The sequence below is a fragment of the Venturia canescens genome, chromosome 10 (assembly GCF_019457755.1).
Source record: "Venturia canescens isolate UGA chromosome 10, ASM1945775v1, whole genome shotgun sequence".
Lineage (NCBI taxonomy): Eukaryota > Metazoa > Arthropoda > Insecta > Hymenoptera > Ichneumonidae > Venturia > Venturia canescens.
In genome coordinates this window covers 18,370,503-18,389,486 of record NC_057430.1, presented here as the reverse complement: position 1 = coordinate 18,389,486, position 18,984 = coordinate 18,370,503, and the positions used below count along the sequence as shown (strand labels likewise).

Here is an 18,984-nt window from a genome sequence, read left to right as displayed (position 1 = left end):
GAAAAACATGAAGCCGTAAGCTGTTGGAGCGACATGAAAAAATCGTCCTTCGTACTATTTTTGGGCGAATATCCAAGAATCAAAACAAATAGAAAATTCGCTTTTGATTAATCTAAATAGTAATTGAGGGAAGGGTTGAATGAATTAACGGTTGAGTATCGAATCATTTTTAATTGGCGCTTAATTCTTAGAAACTTTATTGGTGTAGCATCATTTTGCAACTATCGCTGCGAATGAAATTGCCTCGTAATTCGTATGGTCCGCAAACTATGAACTATTATCAAAACTTTGAAACACATTGCGTTTTGTGATTAATTATATCCATTACACCGGTGCAATCGTTACGTAACATAGTTCGTGTCTCAGAAACGGAAACAAGTGATATTTTTTCGTTTATGAAATTGTTTATAATACATTATTCACATATTTTTCGGCTCTCGCTAAGGATTGTCTGTTTGAGAATGGAAAAGCCTTCGTCGATCAGTAGCTGCATCATGAATGAATATCTGATTCATTGTTGTGACGCATAAAACTGGCACAAAGCGCGCGAGTTTTATAGATTCGTCTCGTATTTTCAGCCACGTTGCTTTCAATCAGGGCTGAACGACTGTTTTGGATTTAAGATCCCTATAAGTACAGAGACCGCTATTCGTTGAAGTGGATTTTTCATCGATTAAGATATTACAAATTAAGATTCACAAATTCGTTTGAAAATAAATGATCCTGGAGAACTGATTACCATATCAACAGCTTCTTCGCGTATTCTTCGCCCATTTACTTCGAAACGTAAACTTTGTCGGAAGATGCATATGGCACCTTAAAATTTTCATGAAATCCATTCATATCTAAACACATCGCTTTCATATTAACGATATTTTTAATTCTACTCGAACTTATATATCTTTAATTTAAATATGATATACAATATATTTCGTCAATAATCCTAGACTTTGGCACGTAATTCACATGACACAATATCGCGAGGATCGTGTCGTAAAAGAAAATGAAATTCATCCTATCGCATCTATCATTAATTTTGTACCTTAGAAACTAATTGGCATTGATTAAATTGAAATTGGGACGCTTTCAATTACACTCGAATAGTATGACTGTATTTACATATCGACTACGTGATTTGTTTTCTTCTTTTGAGAAATATAATAAATAAGATTATATTATGAGACGTCCGTTTCCGTCGATCAATTCGTCGTCCCCATATATGAGCTTCGCTAATCGCTTTATACACTTGGAAATATTTAAACCTAATGTTAATTCTATGTCTGAAATTTGACGACTACGTTTTAAAACTAGGCATCCTATTGAGGTACGAGAGAGGAGCTAGCTCATCGTTGACACCGACATTCGCGATCATTTCAACGACGATGCTTTCCAATTTTCCTCCTTACGAGCTAATAATACTGGCACAGGTCACAGATGTTCTAAGCTTTGGAACAAGAGGAATGAGAGAGCCCAACACTAATCGTGTCGCGAGCTCAGGATTAAGAGATACTTTGACGTTTTTATACGTAAACAAAACAAGTTAATAATATGTCATTTTTAGGAATGTTTTGCAACATCGTGGTACGTTTCCGTTAGGAGACTTTACACATTGGTCCAAGTTGGTAAAAATTTGGGGATTGAGAATTCCATTCGATATCAAACTCTACTCTTTGGTAGATTACAAAATTCAGTTGGAAAAGTTATCAAAATTTGAGACGTGACGTAAAGTTGGTCTTTCAGTTCGAGACGTAGGATGAGCATCACGTACCATACCATTCACAAAGTGTAATAATAAACATCTATATGCGAATCGCAAAAATTTTTTCACTTGGAAAAGTGACTGCAAAATCATGCACGTATTTTCATTTCGAATTTTGGAGTGACGTACAAACATAAAAAATCTTGCTCACGTTATTATTTTCCCAAATACAAATACATTATTGAGCAAGGACTCTACTACGCTTATCAATACAATTATACATGAAAAAAGGATGCCGAGATTTATATTCTCAGTCCTCACAATTGTGCTGCACGAATTTTTCATCGCCCAACATTTTAAAACGCGGTACGTTTTGTCACTAACGAGCTATCAGTGCAAAAATAGTATCGTATCTTAATAAGATTATATTATGGATTTGCAACTTGTCGTCCATCTCGCTATAAATATTAGATTACTCGCGCCGCCCTCGGCGGCGTACTTTCCCTGAAAGTACGGGAAAACGCATCAACTTACAAATTATGACAGAGAACGGTATGAATGAAAAGAAAAGTATTCGTGTATAAAAATCTACGGTGAGCAAAAGCGAATATCAAAATCATTGGCTGAAACTAGAAAAGTAGATTTTTCCAGAGTCATTTGGACGAGAAATGATGCGTTCTCTTCACAATGCAATTCCGACGATGTGACGACATTAAGTATGAATATGGGTCAGCTGTGTATTATCGTTAAAAACATTTCTTACATCGTACATTCTATGTTTTCATCGCACCACAGAAATTCATCGCTCAAAAACCGTATTTCGAATTTGAAAGAAATATGAAGAAATTTTGTTTCAATCGGTCATGAGAATCAAAAACAAGCGGCTTCTGGGGAAATTGCGCGACAGTTGGTTATGTCAAAATAAGGGGATCCTCGACGCATGTAATTGCTAACGCTTCGCGGGTGGCACTTTTAGAGCCGGAATTTGGTGCTATATTTCAAAGGATAGCGATGATTGGTGGATTACTCTGTACTTTAATATAAATGTGTGCGTGTGTCTAGTATAGCGGAGTATTACTATAGGTACAACGAATTTATTCATCCGAGCCTGTTTCGTTTCTATTTACATGAAAATAAGGATTTTCGATAAAACGTTATGATTCTTATATGTGAGGGAATATGTTATTACGAATATGCGACTAATAAGATCTACAAATTGAGCAATACAGCAGACGCTTCATAATCTGCTCTGTTGATTATTCACAAAGGCGGGCCTTGGAATGATTCTCTTTTAAAATCGACTGACGGCCTCATCGTCGGCAACGAAATAATTGCTGTTCTTTACCGCTGATCCGTACATGCTGTAAGTTGGACTGAGCACCAATCCGCGGCCAGAAAGTCCTTTTTCATCGGCCACCGATGAATGACGGACTATAACTCCGTTCGGTTTTTTATCTTTTTTCATTAGCGTCAGACGAGAATCTTCCGAGCGAAGCGGCATAGAAGGATAATTCGGTTGCCTCGCTAGAGTCGTCAAAGCCCGATCGCCCGTGTCGTTGAAGCTGCGATAATAAATACTTTGGATTCACTCATCTGTTGACTATTATTGCACAATTGAGTCGGTTGACTTTTGCATATGGCATATAGCAAATTGGGTAAACGCGTCTGCTCAATATTGGTCGAGTTATCCTGAGATCTCCAAAGAACTCTGTTTTACCCGCCCGTCGCACTTGATATATGAAGAAAAGAAAGATAAAAAAGATTGAATATTACCTGTGATGCCTAACGATCCCTCGCTTGATTCTACAATTTTCGTTGCCGGCTTGTCCCCCTACCGCGGTTCCATGCGTCTTGCAAGCTTCAACGCCCGGCACCGGGGACAAAGAACTGGGACCATAGGACCCTCCGCTTTGCCGTCTGTCGAGAATGTTGACCAACTCTACCGATGGCGTAGGTGAAAAAGTTCCCTGGAAGAGCGCAACGTTCGATCGGATTATATGAGATAACTCGGACGAGACTTATCGGCAGGCAGAAATCGATTGATTCTCTATTACCTGCAGAGAGGGTCTTCTCAGTGTTCCACCCTCCATTCCAATCAGCTTCACGCCCATAACATTCTTCTTGACAATTCCAGGTGTTTCCTGATTATTTAAATTCAAGTTGAGCTCCAAAGAGCTTCGATCAACGATCCTATCGATGTCTCGAATTTTTTCAAAATTTGTAAGTTTCCCATAAGCCGGAGTCCCCATGAGAGACGCGCTCCCGGGAGTAGCCGTTGGATTAACGATCCGTAATGGGACGTGAGTGCCGTTAATCTCGTTTGGAACGTGGACCGAACCTGTGATGGAATTTTGTAGATTTCTCACTCCCAATATCTGACCGTCCGAATGAATACTCGGCGTTAGTGGAATGTTCGAGCGCGTGCGTCCTGGCGTGTGAATCGTACTTTGAAGATTTTGAAGATTCTGAAGACTCCGATTCGCTTTGTGAACCGCACTGCCATTCACGCTTCTGAAGCCGATGTCATTGTGATCCTCTATTCCCTGGTAATGATCGGATCCTTCGGTTCCCCGACTGCAATGATCGACAGAATCCTCATCCGGTGTTCCACTCGAACCGTGGTACGTGCTCGTTTCCTGTTCGCCGCACGTTCGATCGGAAGTCGAGCATAAAGATCAATTAAACGGTCTTTGATTTATAATTTTATACGGTGTGGGGAGAAACAGAAACGTATCGAGAACTCACGTTGAGCGTCGCATCGATCAAAGCTGCACCGGAACTGCTCTGTACAACGCCCAATTGTTCTTTTGACTTGCCAGGCGAATAAACCCCCAAAGGATCACAGCAACGCGGACAGTAGCCTTTTCCAAGAAGATTCCTCGTCAACGAGCTCACGATCAGTTGTGTGAAAAGCGCGGTCATCATAACGGTCGTTCGGAACGGAGATTTTTGAGTTTGGGTCTCAATGTCGTAATAAGGGAAGTGAATGAAAGCCGGAATTCCCAGTCCTCGCTCACCACCTTTTGTGAAACGCGAAACGGATTTTGATCGACGAATTCGTTAAATCTCTGTTTAAAGTTGACTTCTATGATGATAAAAGTAGAATTGATTCAACCGTACCGGAAATTCGCAGAACAACGGCAACCAAGTATCCGGCTAAGCAGCCGTAGGTGTCGACCATAGACGGCCAATGAACAACCGCCAGAAGTTGTGGAAAGAGAACGACGTAGACAAGATCCGAGCACAAATGACTAAAAGTATTACATTAATTTTGGCTCTTTAGATTTCTAAATCCAGTTATATATATTTGTTTTTTTTTTCAAATTACTTACGATAAGTAGTAAACACTGCCAACGGTGAGTGCAACTCCGGCGGATAGCAACGAGACAATGAGAACAGAAATTCTGAGGATCCAGTCCAGCTCTTTTTCCGTAGCCTGTGGAACGAAATTTCGATTGATATACGAAAATAAAGATTTGATCTAAGAAATTGAAATGCAACTGCGTACTTTCGGCCTGATGGCGAGTCTGTAAATGTTTCGGGAAAACATGGAACTACTTGCGAGGATGCTAGAATCCGCTGATGACATGACCGCGGCTGATATCGATCCGAGACCTACAGCAAAGATTGTATGATGAAAAAATGTCTCGAGAGCAAGCATGTAGTTGATCTCGCGTACGAGACGGGCCTCATAAATCTGAGATCTGAGCTCAAAATGGTGATTCGAGGTTCGAATAAATAGTTATTATACTTGAATTTGTTACTCACCCAAGAAACCAACCCATTGAGGTGTCAAGTAGCGTAGGACGATGGGTAAAATGGCGTTACCATCCGGCGACAGGATGGTCTTATTGAAACCTTCGACCATCGACCAGTCTGTGGCTCTAGCGACTACTCCGATCATTGCGGAAGGTACAGCAACAGCGAGGCAGCCGAACATCGAAGCGATTGACAAGGTCCTCACGACTGCGGTGCTCCTGATGCTTAGTATACGTTGAAAGTATCCCTGCAATTGAATTGTCAAAAGACACACTGTTGCACCGAGGTCAAAATTATACTTATAAGAGATGGATCCATTTGAATTCTCGAAATACCTGCCAAGGTATCCCACCAAAAATGAGAAGAAGCATGCTGTCGAGCCACATCGCGAGGTCAGCGTTTTTTATTTCGCCCAGCCAACCATCTTCCTTCATTATTTGTTTGTCCAAAGATACAGCGGGGTTGAGTATGGCATAAGGGGTTGCAACCGCTAAACCAAAGACTATACACGCTAACTGTAACGCGTCGGTACAAGCGATCGAATAAAGTCCTCCAAAAACGGTGTATCTACCAATGGATAAACAATTATAATCAGTACATCTTGGGCATTATGGAAAAAAGCGTCATTATTTATTTTACTAATTCTTTCGTTAGAAATCCATTTTTTTACGTATAAATATAACTATATAAATATAATATAATATATAAATATAAATATACATATAATATATATAAATATAATATAATATAAACTATATAAATACAAATATAATACTCTATATAAATATAAATATAATATAATGTCCAAGCCAACATCTAACGGTCTTTTTTTCCTGCGACATAAAAATCGATACTTGTTCGTGTTAAAGCAAATTCCCTCGGGTTTTCTTTCCAATATTATACGGTATCTATACGAGGAGGCTGACTTTTTTTGTAAGCTTTAACGGGGTGTGGGGATTTCGCGTCCTCCATTGGATTATATACGAGGTCGAGATGGAACGATCAAAGAGTTCTCCTCCTCGCGTGGGCTCCGCTGCCAGACGAGGAAAATCTTCTGATCTTTTCGGTCATCGTTATCACCCTGGATTCATTCTCAAGAGTCGCGTGTCAGTGTTATTCTTTGCTATCGTGAAAAAAGGAATCTTCGCACGGTTTTTTCCAGCACACGAATCTCGGAAAATTGACGCAATTCTTTTTGAAGAATTTTTGCCAGACTTCTTCTTCTTCTTCTTTGAAGAAATTTGATAAAAATTCAGAGAACTTCATCAAGCATAGACTCACCGATCAAGCTCGAAATTGGGTTTTTTTTTTAAAAAGCATTAATTCAATAATAATTTAACGATTACCTAAGCATTTTAATTTGTCTTAAATTTTTCAAAATATATGGTACTAACATCGCAACGAAGACGGCTGATGCGCAAACGCTAATGTTGGGATCAAGACCAGCGACGATGGACAACGAATTGCCAAGTGCTTTGAGTACGGAGCTGCACCAGAATATGTCACCTAGGAGAGCCGGAAGAAACAGTAATCCGCCGACTCTTGCACCGTAACGTTGTTGAAAAGGATCCAGCATCGTCACGTACTCGGCCTTCCTCATTGGCTTTGCGAACAACATTGCTCCTGTTTATCGTTCAAGTCATTCATTATCATTTGTCATTTTAACTCTTTACCTATTGAGTTGCCCGAATACGATAGACTCGAATGATCCAACTTTATTTATCATCGCGATTCGAATCCCCGATTAAAAGCAGCATTTTCGGGATGTAAATCAAATATGGATTTAATTTATTGAAGGAGGTTGGCTCACGTACCGAAAAGAAGAGAAAGGCTGTAACCTATGGGAACTTGGCACCAGGCCAAGCCTTTGATATACATCGCTTCGGCAGTACCATTCACGAATCCTCCGCCAACCCATGTCGCTGCAAACAATGAAAGTCTATTGTAAATTTACATTTAACGGATACGCATTATCTTTTACGGGAGAGTCTGGACCATTATTATTTCATCATTCGTACTACCAGCTCTCGCTACAAACTCATTCTACAAAAACAAATTATTAATTTTTAAAAATCGTTGCTCCGATCGTGGAATAATGCATGCACGATGTGAACTTAAATAGGTAAATGTATCAACAGCGTTTCGCCTTGGATCTGTAAGTTCGTCAATCTTTCAGTCCGCAATAACGTAGGAGGAGAATGTACTCTCGAGGGATGACGAGTGCCGCACGATGGTATTCACGAGTGTTCATTAAGGTAATGGCCAGTTCAAAAAACCGCAGCCACGTTACACCCCCGAGTATTTCCTTGCTTCCCTACAGTTATTTTCTCGTACTCTGTTTTACTGCATGACCCGCGAGTGTGTACCGAATGAAACAAAGAAAACCCATTGCTTTCGTGCTCGAGAATTATCGCGCGAGTAAAATACTGACGATTCTCCACAGACAGTCTTACGGTTTTTTTTTGTTTCTTCCAAAAACTACGAACTCGCGTGTCATTCTGGAAGAAAATTTGTACGGATGTAATTAGAACTTTTTTCATGTAACGAGTGCTCCGTACACGCGGATGGGAAAAATTGATCCTCGGTTGTCCAATAGATTTCAACTTAATTTTGTTAGATCTCACGACGAAAAATTCAGTGTGAAATTAGAGTTCGCGACCCTAACTAGATTTAGAGTGGGATTATATTTTTCAATAATGTCTGTTGTTGGTATATAGACGGGGGTATTCCAGCGGTAAAGTATAATGGCTGGAGGATATGTAGACAGACTTTCTTTTGTGGTGTTATTTCCTTAATTAAGAGGTGCACGGACGCGTCGCTAATTAAGGTGAATTAGGCACGAAGTGTCCGCAGAGCGTCGTCTGTCTATATCGTGCACCAAAGCTTTGGTGTCGTTCCCTCAATTTTTTTCTTTTATTTTCTTCTTCTTTTCGTTTACCTTTTGTCTTCTTTGCATTTTTATTCTCCCCCTCCCCCCACCTTGCTGCCCCATGCCGGCTTTGACGAAACTCTGCGAATTATACTCCCACATTCGAGCATACTTCAACTTTTCATTCGACTCTTTTCCACACGATTTTTTCCATTCTTTTCTCTTGGTTCTCTTTCGAGAGATGACTCGTGACTGCATCGTACACTCGTTTCCGAGATTTTTCCATATTTAGCTTCACCGACGCACATTCTTATGGTTGTGCGCACAATTTTTCTTCATTTTTTCAATCCTCCAGGCAGCTTTTCACAGAAATTACGACCGAGGCTTTCAGGGGGTGGCCCCGGATCGTTAAATTCTCGAGCGAAAGGTCCTTTTTTTTTTATCTTTGATGCATCGTTCGTGAGTTATCCGCACGATTATGCGATGGCTAATTCCGTGCGTCCGCACGACGGATTCGCGAAGAGCTCGAGCGTCCCCGTCGATTAACGCAGCGAATGGCTTCGAGCGCTATCACTCCACGTTTGCTTCACCCATTTTCTTATCGACGCACCGGATTGGCTGCCGCTCATTGCTCATTATCTTTTGATCCGTGAGTCATACAAAAAAGTGAAAATTAGCTTTTCTCTTCCATATTTTCATAAACCAATGATCCTCGCCGCATCTCAGGATCAAATTTAGTCATACTCTATATTTAGCGAAAGAGCTTCAACAGAGCAAATGTGTCGTGTCAGCTTGGAGAGGATTCTGGGACAAAGCCAGCAACTTCCGCTTCAAACTTCGTTTCAGTTTTGAATCCCACTTCAGCCTACCTTCGCTCAACTCACGCGGTAGTATATATCTCTCGCCAGGATACGTAGAGCCTGTGTTATCCTGTGCACCAGTAATGATCTGGCTTCTCGTAGAGCTCTTTTCTTCCCTACTTTTTGTTATTCACATAAATAAAAGTGAAGAGCGTATTCACCGGATACGTCGAGAAGTTTTTTTTGTATACGGTACTTGAATCACTCGATTCGTTATCTTCGTTGATATATTTTGCGATTGCAATGTTCCATTGAACTGCACACACTATTCTTACAAAAAACCTTAAGTCTTGTATCTCTCCGATCGAGTCTCTCCTCTTGAGCTTCTCCTAATTGTTTTCTTCGAGAGTCTCTTAAGAAAATAGTACAGATTTGAGGTAGATTATAGAAATATGGAGTCAACGAGCATTCGCGCCGCATTAAACGCTCATAGACACGAATTATAAGCGACACGGTTTTACTTAAAAATCATTCAACACTCACCAATGAGGGTAAATACACCGAGGACTAGACCCAATCCTCGATTAGCAAGAATCATATCATCTTGTCCGTTTCGATTTTTTTTTCTCTTCTTCGTCGCAGCCCAGACGCCGACCCCAAGGACAGCGGCATAAAAAACGAGGACCCCAGCGATCCCTGGCACGTAAACCACCATAACGTTGCTTCTCCAACAACTGCTGCAAATGATAAGAGTATACATTCGTTAATTTTAATTGCCATCTCAGAGCTTTCTGAAATACAATAAACGCGCCTCGGGTTATCGGGTACACTCTTGGTCTAATCGACTATGCCGCAGAGCTAAGGAAATTAAAGGCGAGGCACAAAAGAAGATCCTTTTGTTTTCTCTTCTATTGAGAATCCGGAAATGTAAAGCTTCCCCGTAGATGGTACACCGAGATAATCATTACGTTGCTATTAAACGCTAAGTTTCACATTATCGTGTGCAAAATTTAAAATATGCATTTAAATAAGGTCCCGAATAATTTAAAGCTTTCGGCTGCGCTCTGAATGACTGAAAAATGGCATTTTTTTCCAATTCACGGGAAGCCTTCTTGGTCAAGAATATCTGTATACCACAGCGTTCTAAAAAAAAAACCATCACAACTTTTTTTGCATCGTATATGAGGAGTGAATCCTTCCACGTGAGAAAGTTGGTTTGATTACTTAGCCAATGAAGGTTTGATATCCCGCCGGAGGGCTTCATAAACCTACTGTATTAAAGTACTTGGCCCAGAAAAAAAGGAATATTCGAGAGCTCTTGAGGGTCTCTCTTGACTCCATACTTTCTCAAGGATATTATTGCGAACGGGTCGATAGAAATTCTTCACAGGTCGGATGTATATATAAATGTACAAAGGGTGTCCGTGGAGTGATGTCAAAGGTCCGGAGATCAAGTATACGTATCGTCGATTTTTTTTTTTTGCGGTAAACTGTTGAATGATGAGAAAGCAATCGAGCGGATTAATTAATGAAACGAACTATATTAGGTATCTGAATTCCGAGCGGCACTCTTAAGGCATGTCATTCACGAGTTTGAGATTTCCTGTGGCTCGAATATTTCTCATTTCCTTCTCTCGCTCGATCGATCCTCTTCTTCCCGACGAGGTACCGGTAAGTGTGCTTTGGGGGAAAGGCCGAGTGCTGGGAGGCGCAATTTCATGCAGGAAAATGCGCGATAAGTGGGCAGCTTTTCGGTGAACTGAAATACGGTGCGAAAGGTTGCATTAAGGCGAGTTGGTTGTACGAGCTTTTACAAAAGTTACTGGCCTCGACCGTCTATACGTCTCGTTGAGTTTCGTAGTTTAGTGGAGGGTAGGTAAAGTCTGGGACGGTTTTTGAGCACCCAAGCTGTTCCTGGCCAACGTAGTTTTTTTGTCCATATTTTTTTCATCCATCTTTTTCCAAACCCTCATTCTTCTGTACATTTCTCTTTCTCTTTCTTTTCCTCTTGCTTTTCGGCAATTCTCGCTTTAGCTCATACACATCCTTTACCGAGGTTTCTCCTCTCTTTCATCCCTCGGACGTAGCCAGAGGGTTTAGGGTTTATTCGGCAAAGACCACTGCTGGGAAACACGATAAACCGCAGGAAATCTAATTAGCGCTGGTTTTGCAAATTAACTACGACCGCTGCGTACTCGACGCGAAAACCTCCAACACAATTTCGACAAGCAGTCATTCTGACTCGGCTACCTCCCTTTTCGACCCTTCCAAATGATTTTTGAAAAACAATTTCGTCCCCCTTACTTTGGCTGTAGATTTTTTCATATCGCATCAAGAAACATCGTTCAAACTGCCCAAGGAATACGCGATGCTTCATTTTCCATGATGCGACGTGATCCGTAACGAATTGAAAAAAGTCAGAGATTCGGAATAACGACGTGAAATACCTCGTAGTTTTCCAACCTCCTCGCATCAAAGTACTCCGTTTTTCAATTCTATTCGCCTGCTCGATCACTCGAAAGTTTTCATTTCAGTTTCAGTCTACGTTTGCGCGGAAAGGCCATTGGAAAATCTTTCATAAATTGGTGATTGGTCATTAAAGCTTCACCCCAATTAATTCCATGAGTGGATAATCCTAAAGACATGGATCGAATGTCCATCTACTCGTCGTTATGGAGTAGTTAATTAACCGTTTCTCCCGATTAAGTGGTTTTTCCTTTATTTTGCTCTCGTTTGAATTTTCAATTTCCTCGCGAAGCTCCAAATGGGAGAGAACGATGAAACATATTTAAAGAACCGAGAGCTCTCTTCTAGGCTCGGAAATCAGTTCAGTCTCGCGTGGTTTTTTCTTTATTTTGCTTGAAAAAAGCAAGAGATAAAAACTACGGTAGAAAATATGATGAAAGTTTTGTGTTATCGCGAACGCAGTCTGCTATATAGACAAGTACACACAATGCCACGTCAAATAAAGGCCCTTTCATTTTTCTTTCATCCCTATTATCGATTTTTTTCAACTCTTCGTTGCTATGTGCCAAATTTGTATGGATTCGGAGAGCCATGAAACCCGATTATGGATAATCCTAATGGACCTTTTTCCATCTTCTTTTTTCATTTATTTATTTCGCTTTTTTCGAACTCTACCTATCTCTCTCTTTCTCGCGACTGCCAAATATTCGCCACTTCAACGAGTTCGAAGATCCGCATATCTTCAATACTCATCTCGAACACTCATGTATAAATGAGTATCGAAAACGGCGCGCAGTGAATGGACGAATTTTGCATGAAAAGATATTTACATGCTTTAATTATAAAAAACAAAAACCTGATTTCAAAAGTACCGAATATATCGGGATAATCGTAATCTTCGCGATTCTCGATACCCAGCTTTGTTCGACAAACCGAATTCGTGCAGAATAGATTCTCTAACCATAGCATCGATTTACTTTTTCATTGCGCAAAAGGGAGGAATGAGCAAATAAACGTTTGATGCGCTCGTAGTTAACTGAAAAATAAATACGACTGATCCGATGGGAGGCGAGTAACCGCCGGTCGTTAATAATAATTGGCTCGGTTTCATCGAGTGTTCGTATTTTTCGAGGATCCGCTGCTCTCGAATTAACGATACAGTCTTTATTTCCTATATCGGGCCTTTTCCAGGCCTGACTATTCGTCGATTTCGTTATTTCAATATTTGTCGAGGGTGATCGGTTGCGGAAAGAGCGCCTGCTGCGAGCCAATAATTACAATCCTCGTGAGCCCAGCGTCGAGAGCAAAAATACTTGGGTACGGTTCCGTACACGCGTATACAGGTATTACGTATCGGTAGGTTTCTAGCTTTAACCGTATTATAAGCATAATGAGTGGCTGAATGAATATAAAAAAGTCTGAAAATAATATTCATCCGGAGTCCGTTTCGAGTAATCTCTCAGGCATTCAGCTGAAATCGGATAAACATTTTTATTCAATGTGTGGCGTAATCGGTTGTACGCGGAGTCTCGTAGGTTTGGCACGCAGTTGAAAATTCATGCATAGTCGATAAAGGTTGACAGATCGGACGGAAGAAAATGAGAGTTTGGTACACGGGGGCAATTAAAATAGACATGTGGCCTTAATAACAAAAAGTGTCGTCGATCGCAGGATACACGCGCAGAAGGTGAGAATGGAAGGAACAGAAAACGGAAGGTTATTAAATTGGAAGGATAGCGATGAGAGGGCGTCATGAGAGCGAAGCGAGTTGGTGGGTTGACGAGTGAGAATAAGCGATGCAACGCTACGCGGGTGAATAAAAACTCGAGCGTCGTTTTTTTCCTTCTGGCGTAAAACCATACTGATCTTTTTTCACGAGCCTAATGAACTCTTGTGGTGGTTGAAACGAGCTTTTCGAGTGTATTTACGTCCGGAGGGCAGTATCGTCGCTTCTATTTTATCCGCGTATATTCTCTTTCCGCTTTTTCCTCTCTCTGACCCAAATAATTGTCCTCCTCTTCCTCTGCCGACCTTTAAAATCTGCTCGCACTGTGATCGACGGTATGCGACCCGGCCGGCAAAGTTCACACGGGTCAGAAACAAGCGACGTTTCCATTAATAGTCCGGCCAAAGTTTATATACGCTCAGTCGCGGCGGGTGAATGCCGCACGCGATTTTACCTTGATTGATTCGAACCGCGGTATACTCCGAATATGCGCGCGGTGTGTCAGAAGATTGAACATCCCGCTGACGTTATATTCAGTATAGAATTCAAAGGCCAAAAGTTTCAGAGATTTTTGGCATCGGACAGGAGAGCACCGATCATCAATTGTGACGTTTTTCAACCGCTTTTTTAGGCATCCCACCAATAACGTCGCCGAGATTCTCTAACGGGTTGATCGTGAATACTGATCACGCAGAGAAAGTCCTCGGGCATATTGCTCGCATCGCGTCCAATTTCAATCTCTTTTAACGGAGAAAAATATTTCAAGGGGCTTCTTACTATGGAATTTGGTAATCTTATTTTCTTCATTCGATTTGAGAGTTTTTCTCCTGAGACTCCATATGCGCATATAACCGTCGAAATCCTTCACTAAGATTAGCATCGTAAGACACGAGCTGCACGCCGTCCTTGATGAAGTTGGCGCGGATCGCTGCTTTGAATTCCGTAACAGAATTTAGCACCATAGAAAATGCATGGTGCTTTAATGTCAGGGACATGGGATGTCTCGTCGACTAATTAGTACGCATCGCTTGTCAGACGGGGATTATGGATGACGCCGCGCACCGAGTTTAGCTCGTGCGAACTTCCTATACTTTCCGCAAACACATCAACACCTGCGCCTCGTTAAGGTCTTTCCGTGTGACATAACGCGTCGACCTCATCATTACGACCCCGCATACCCTTCGCAAGTTGCAGCTTGCGAATCATGCTCCGAAGCCAGTACAGCCAGTGTAAAGCCATCTTTACCTCTGGCAAGCCTCTCGTCACGGAAGCCTGTGACGTAGATCGATCGTGATCGATTTGATTTGTTCGTGAAGCTTCGATCTGACCGACTGGACAACTGGCCCATATCGACAGGCAAATAATAACACTTTTTTTCGAATCACAGAAATAAACTGTAAATTTGGGCCTTAAACTTATTGACCGGCCGTGAAAAGCGAATGAATTCGCTCGCGCCGTCATTATATTGGGAGCATAGAACGACCATGTTTTTATTCTTTATGAATAATTCTTTTTTCATTGTTTCATCCAAAGTTATTGATACGAGGTTTGATAAGGGAAGCTTTCAGCTTTGAAAGCAGGTTGCTCAAACGACGGAAAAGCATGGGGAGTGAATGAAAAAATATTATGCACAGTTCCGAGCGGATACTCCCACGTTATTCATACACTCCCTTCAGCTACACAAATATCCATTCACGATTCATCCTGCCGATATTGAAATTCCCCTTCAAAGCGTTCGTGTCCAAGTAACCGTGTAGAAAGGATAAAGTCATACGATTCGACGGAATAAAAAGTGGCCTGGAATACCAAGCTATCTCGAAGCTCGAGCGAACAAGTGGTGCAGATTTTGAAAAAAAATTGTCATTCGTTTGATATAACTGGCTGGATAAATCAGGCGAGGATTAGAAATAAAAATCTCATCGTCCGCGGTATTATCATGGGGGATGAATAAACTGCGGCATCGCAACTTCTCAGACGGGCAGGAGCCACTTTGAAATTCGTCGACGTTTCTGCTTGTTCAAATATTTGTATATATCCACTTGAAATGTTCAGTCTTCGTTGAATATTCACGTGTTTAGTCGGCGGAGATTCGAGTGTACTCGCAGCTCTCGTCGCGGTTATCGTATCTCTGCTGGCCGCTGCATTTTATATACGCGTAGTTTCGTATATGTTTTGGAAAAAAAATGCGAAAAATCTCGCGAGCGAATGCGTCGTTAAAAAATTTTGAGAAATGTAATGCATGCAGCAGGGCATCGGAACTCTCGTTGTTCGTCGGAAAGGGGAGAGAAAAATAGAGTTTTGCAGAAAATTTAACAAAACTGCAATGCAGAACCAGCAACGATTGTCCCGTGAAATTTCGAGGACAAAATCTCGGTCGATATTTCTTTCGAGTGTGCGCGTCGTTGATGGTATAGCGAAAAGTGGGAGAAGCGAGCGCTGAGCGATAACGCGTCTCATTGATGCGGTTAGCGCACTGCATGATTAATTGATATCTCGTCAGCGGTGCGCGCGCGCAAGAGAAAAACTAGAGAGGATTTTTCCACTGGGGAATAGTGTATAGGATCGATCGGTCTGTAAATCTTGAAGATTCTCCCCTGAAAAGCTTCCGTAAATCGCAGAGACGAGAAGTGATTGGATGGCGTTGAGTGCAGCGAGAAAAAAATGAAGCGTGCGGAAGCTGAGATTACGACGGATTGCTCGGGGGTCGCGGGTGAAAGAGCGCGAGTTTCTACGAAGGGTAAGTGCATTTGATGCAACTTTATCCCACACGAGTTTGCTCTCACGTTCGTGCCCCGTATCAAAGAATTGTCAAACACGGAGGGAAAAAAGAAAAGGGTTCGAAACCCTCGAAGCAGCAGCAGCAGCAGCAACAACAGCAGCGACAACCCTTCTACTCTTATCTCTTTACTTTTTTTTTTTTAATTCTCGTTTCTCCACATTTTTTAGACCACTGGCGTTTCTTCAAAACGGATACTCCAACACCGTTGAATTTTAATTGGAATATCAATTTTGACAACGAATCGGGGATAATAAAACGCTTGGATCCATTTATGATGTTTCCTTGAGCCCAAATTATTCGTTCTCTTTCGTCTCCGTCAAATCGTAATTCATCTTGTATTTTCGAATTCAGGCTTATGCACCGCCGATTTATGTATAGGGATTATAGGATTAGTAACTCAATTCAGGGTGAGAGATTAACCGAACGTATCGCAATGGAGCCCAAAAATCCCGATTGAGATAAATCAGCAATTAATGGATTAATTTGTCCTAATTATCTTCCAAATAGTCTAACTTGAATAATTTAGTATTGGTATAACGAGGTTCGTGATTTAACAGGGCTCTTGATATAACGAGAATGAATATAATATAGTGACTCCAGTGATTTTTATCCGGGATTTTTTCATTGTTCTTTTTCCTCGCGCTCGTTTTCAACGTATTGAGAGCAAAAATAGGATAAAATGGGAGAGTTTACGTAAACAGTCTGGTTAGATCGGTTGTAGAATGAGTTTAAAGTGCTCTCGTCGGTTAGAAAAGCAATGGATGAACACGGCTGTGCGCGAGCACGCTAGAATGGTCCATCAGTGGATACCGCGCGGGGAGTTTATGCTCCGTGAATCGACAGTTTATAATGCGTACTAGGTTGAAAGAAGCTTTTTCTTTCTTCTCTTTCTCTCCAGCGTTGAATGCCTGTTCCACGGGTAAATTGACACGCGAGCAGCGCGCAAAAGCTTCTGTTGGTACTTTTGTGGTATACGCTCGTTGGATGCTGAATCGAAAATGGGGCGGCACTGAGCCCCCGACAGACAACCAGAACCAACGTGAAACGCGTGTACTTGTTATAAGCGCTTCCCGACTGATTAATTCTTCTTTTTTCTTTAATTCACAAATATAGCGCGGCAAACGTTTCAACGGGATGAAAAAATGTTGAGTCGAGAGACCATTTTTTCCGACGATTTCAACAATACCAACATTTTTTCTCCATCTTGTCTTAATTCGAGACAATTATATTTTTTAATCGCTTGAAGGAAATTTACATGATCGAAATACAATCGAATATAATTTGGAATCAGTGTATTTGACACAAACATTTTTTTCATTCGCGTCAGCGACAAGAGTTTGAAAAGTTATTTGATTTATTTATTTTTTTTTGTAAAAACGTCAAACTATTGGTTTATTTGATCATAATACAACAATTATCAAGAAAACCGTTATCTTTTGTTAAACACGGACTGTATGAGAACGATATAAAAGCCCCGCGAGCTTCTTGTTCAACGACAAAGCGGAAAGCGGCGGAGGGTGCGAATGACAATATCGAATAGCAATCGGTGTTATTCGATCGTGTCGACCTAGTGACGTTTCAGTTACATTGTACAGTTTCTATTTATAAACGGGACGTCAGTTTACACGACAAACTTTTATAAACGATTTTCGTACGATACTTCTAAATAACGAAGTATCAAAACACTTTGTTCGTCAATATGAAAAAAGCGAAGGTCGACTCATTCGACATTGAAAATAGATCGAAATGAGAATCTTATTTAATTTCTTCCTCAAACAATCAAACAATCATTGAGCATAAAGAATAAAAAATGCTATGAGATATAATTATATTCATTTGTGTACATGAAAAATAAAATAGAATGAACCAATAAACTTTTGTGATAGATTTAATGATGGCTGTGCGCTGCTCACCTGGGAGTCCGGCGTCCGGACCCTCAAAAGTCGAGGGAAGTCGTGCCGAGTTTCACCTGATCATTGCGGGATGATGATTTAAATGGTAGTCGCCTTTTGGTTCAACGGATTTACGGAAAAACGTAACACGCACGAATCAGCACGAGAATGGCTATAAACAAAATAAATGGTTCTCGGCCACCCGTTCGATCGGAAAAAATGGAAAATCAAATAACGAACGGACGGAAGTTTGTAAAAAGAAAGAGAAAAAAAAATAAGGATGTGGCTTAGGAAAGGTACGAGCGATAAAAATGAAGCACCGGTTTGACGCGAGATGCGTCGGACGTATGATTTCCTACTGAATGCGAGTGCTGCGAGTGCGGTGGGTGTTTCAGAATCCAGCATCCATGAAGAGAAACAGGAAGAGTAGAGAACGCGAACGAGCCCAGGGGTAGGGATTGAGAGTTCGCGGTGGATGCTGCGATGCTCTGGACCAAGTACAGGGGTGGTTGGCTAGCGGGATCCACGTGCCGGAGTATTGATCCGTCCGCGCAAACTCCCGCTGCTCGCTCTCCTCACTCTAATGTTCCTTTTTTTTTCTTCTTTTGCCGCCAACGGCCTTCCCCCTTCCTACTGTTGCATTTACTTTTTCTCCACAATATTCGTTAAATTAGGCATATTCTATACTTTTTTTCGGATCATCTCGCAACTTCGTACTCTGAGGAATAACGAAGTATATTGCTATTCGGCAATGAAAGATTGAAATTAAAAAACAAATAGGTCCACAAAAGAAACAGCAGCGGAGTGATCGAATTTGTTTCAATTATTTCACGAGACTTCGATTTAATTGCGTTGAAAAAGACGGAAGTACAAAAATTTGAAACATATCGTTGAATATTACGCGCACAAGTCTTTAGATGAGTCGCGAGTGCTCGCAGTATTCGACAATTTGTTTTTTCATATTTAAATACCTATAAACGAATATTGAAAATGG

General features: G+C 41.2%; 1 protein-coding gene across 2 annotated transcripts; it reads right to left on the bottom strand.

Annotated features, from left to right (window-relative positions):
• Window positions 1–151: 151 nt before the first annotated feature.
• LOC122417565 (high-affinity choline transporter 1-like) lies at window positions 152–18,420 on the bottom strand. Of its 2 annotated transcripts, none has more exons than XM_043431137.1 (13): window positions 18,012–18,420; window positions 9,671–9,861; window positions 7,273–7,380; window positions 6,853–7,081; window positions 5,794–6,025; window positions 5,468–5,705; window positions 5,208–5,314; window positions 5,032–5,135; window positions 4,820–4,950; window positions 4,445–4,719; window positions 3,754–4,335; window positions 3,473–3,666; window positions 152–3,261 (listed from the first exon to the last, which is right to left on the bottom strand). In XM_043431137.1, exons 2-13 carry the CDS (start codon window positions 9,840–9,842, stop codon window positions 2,991–2,993), a joined length of 2,643 nt encoding a protein of 880 aa, XP_043287072.1. In that variant the 5' UTR covers window positions 9,843–9,861; window positions 18,012–18,420; the 3' UTR covers window positions 152–2,990. The 2 variants fall into 2 exon arrangements, with proteins under 2 accessions (XP_043287072.1, XP_043287071.1); XM_043431136.1 differs by having other exon boundaries at window positions 9,671–9,864; window positions 18,012–18,419.
• Window positions 18,421–18,984: the final 564 nt, after the last annotated feature.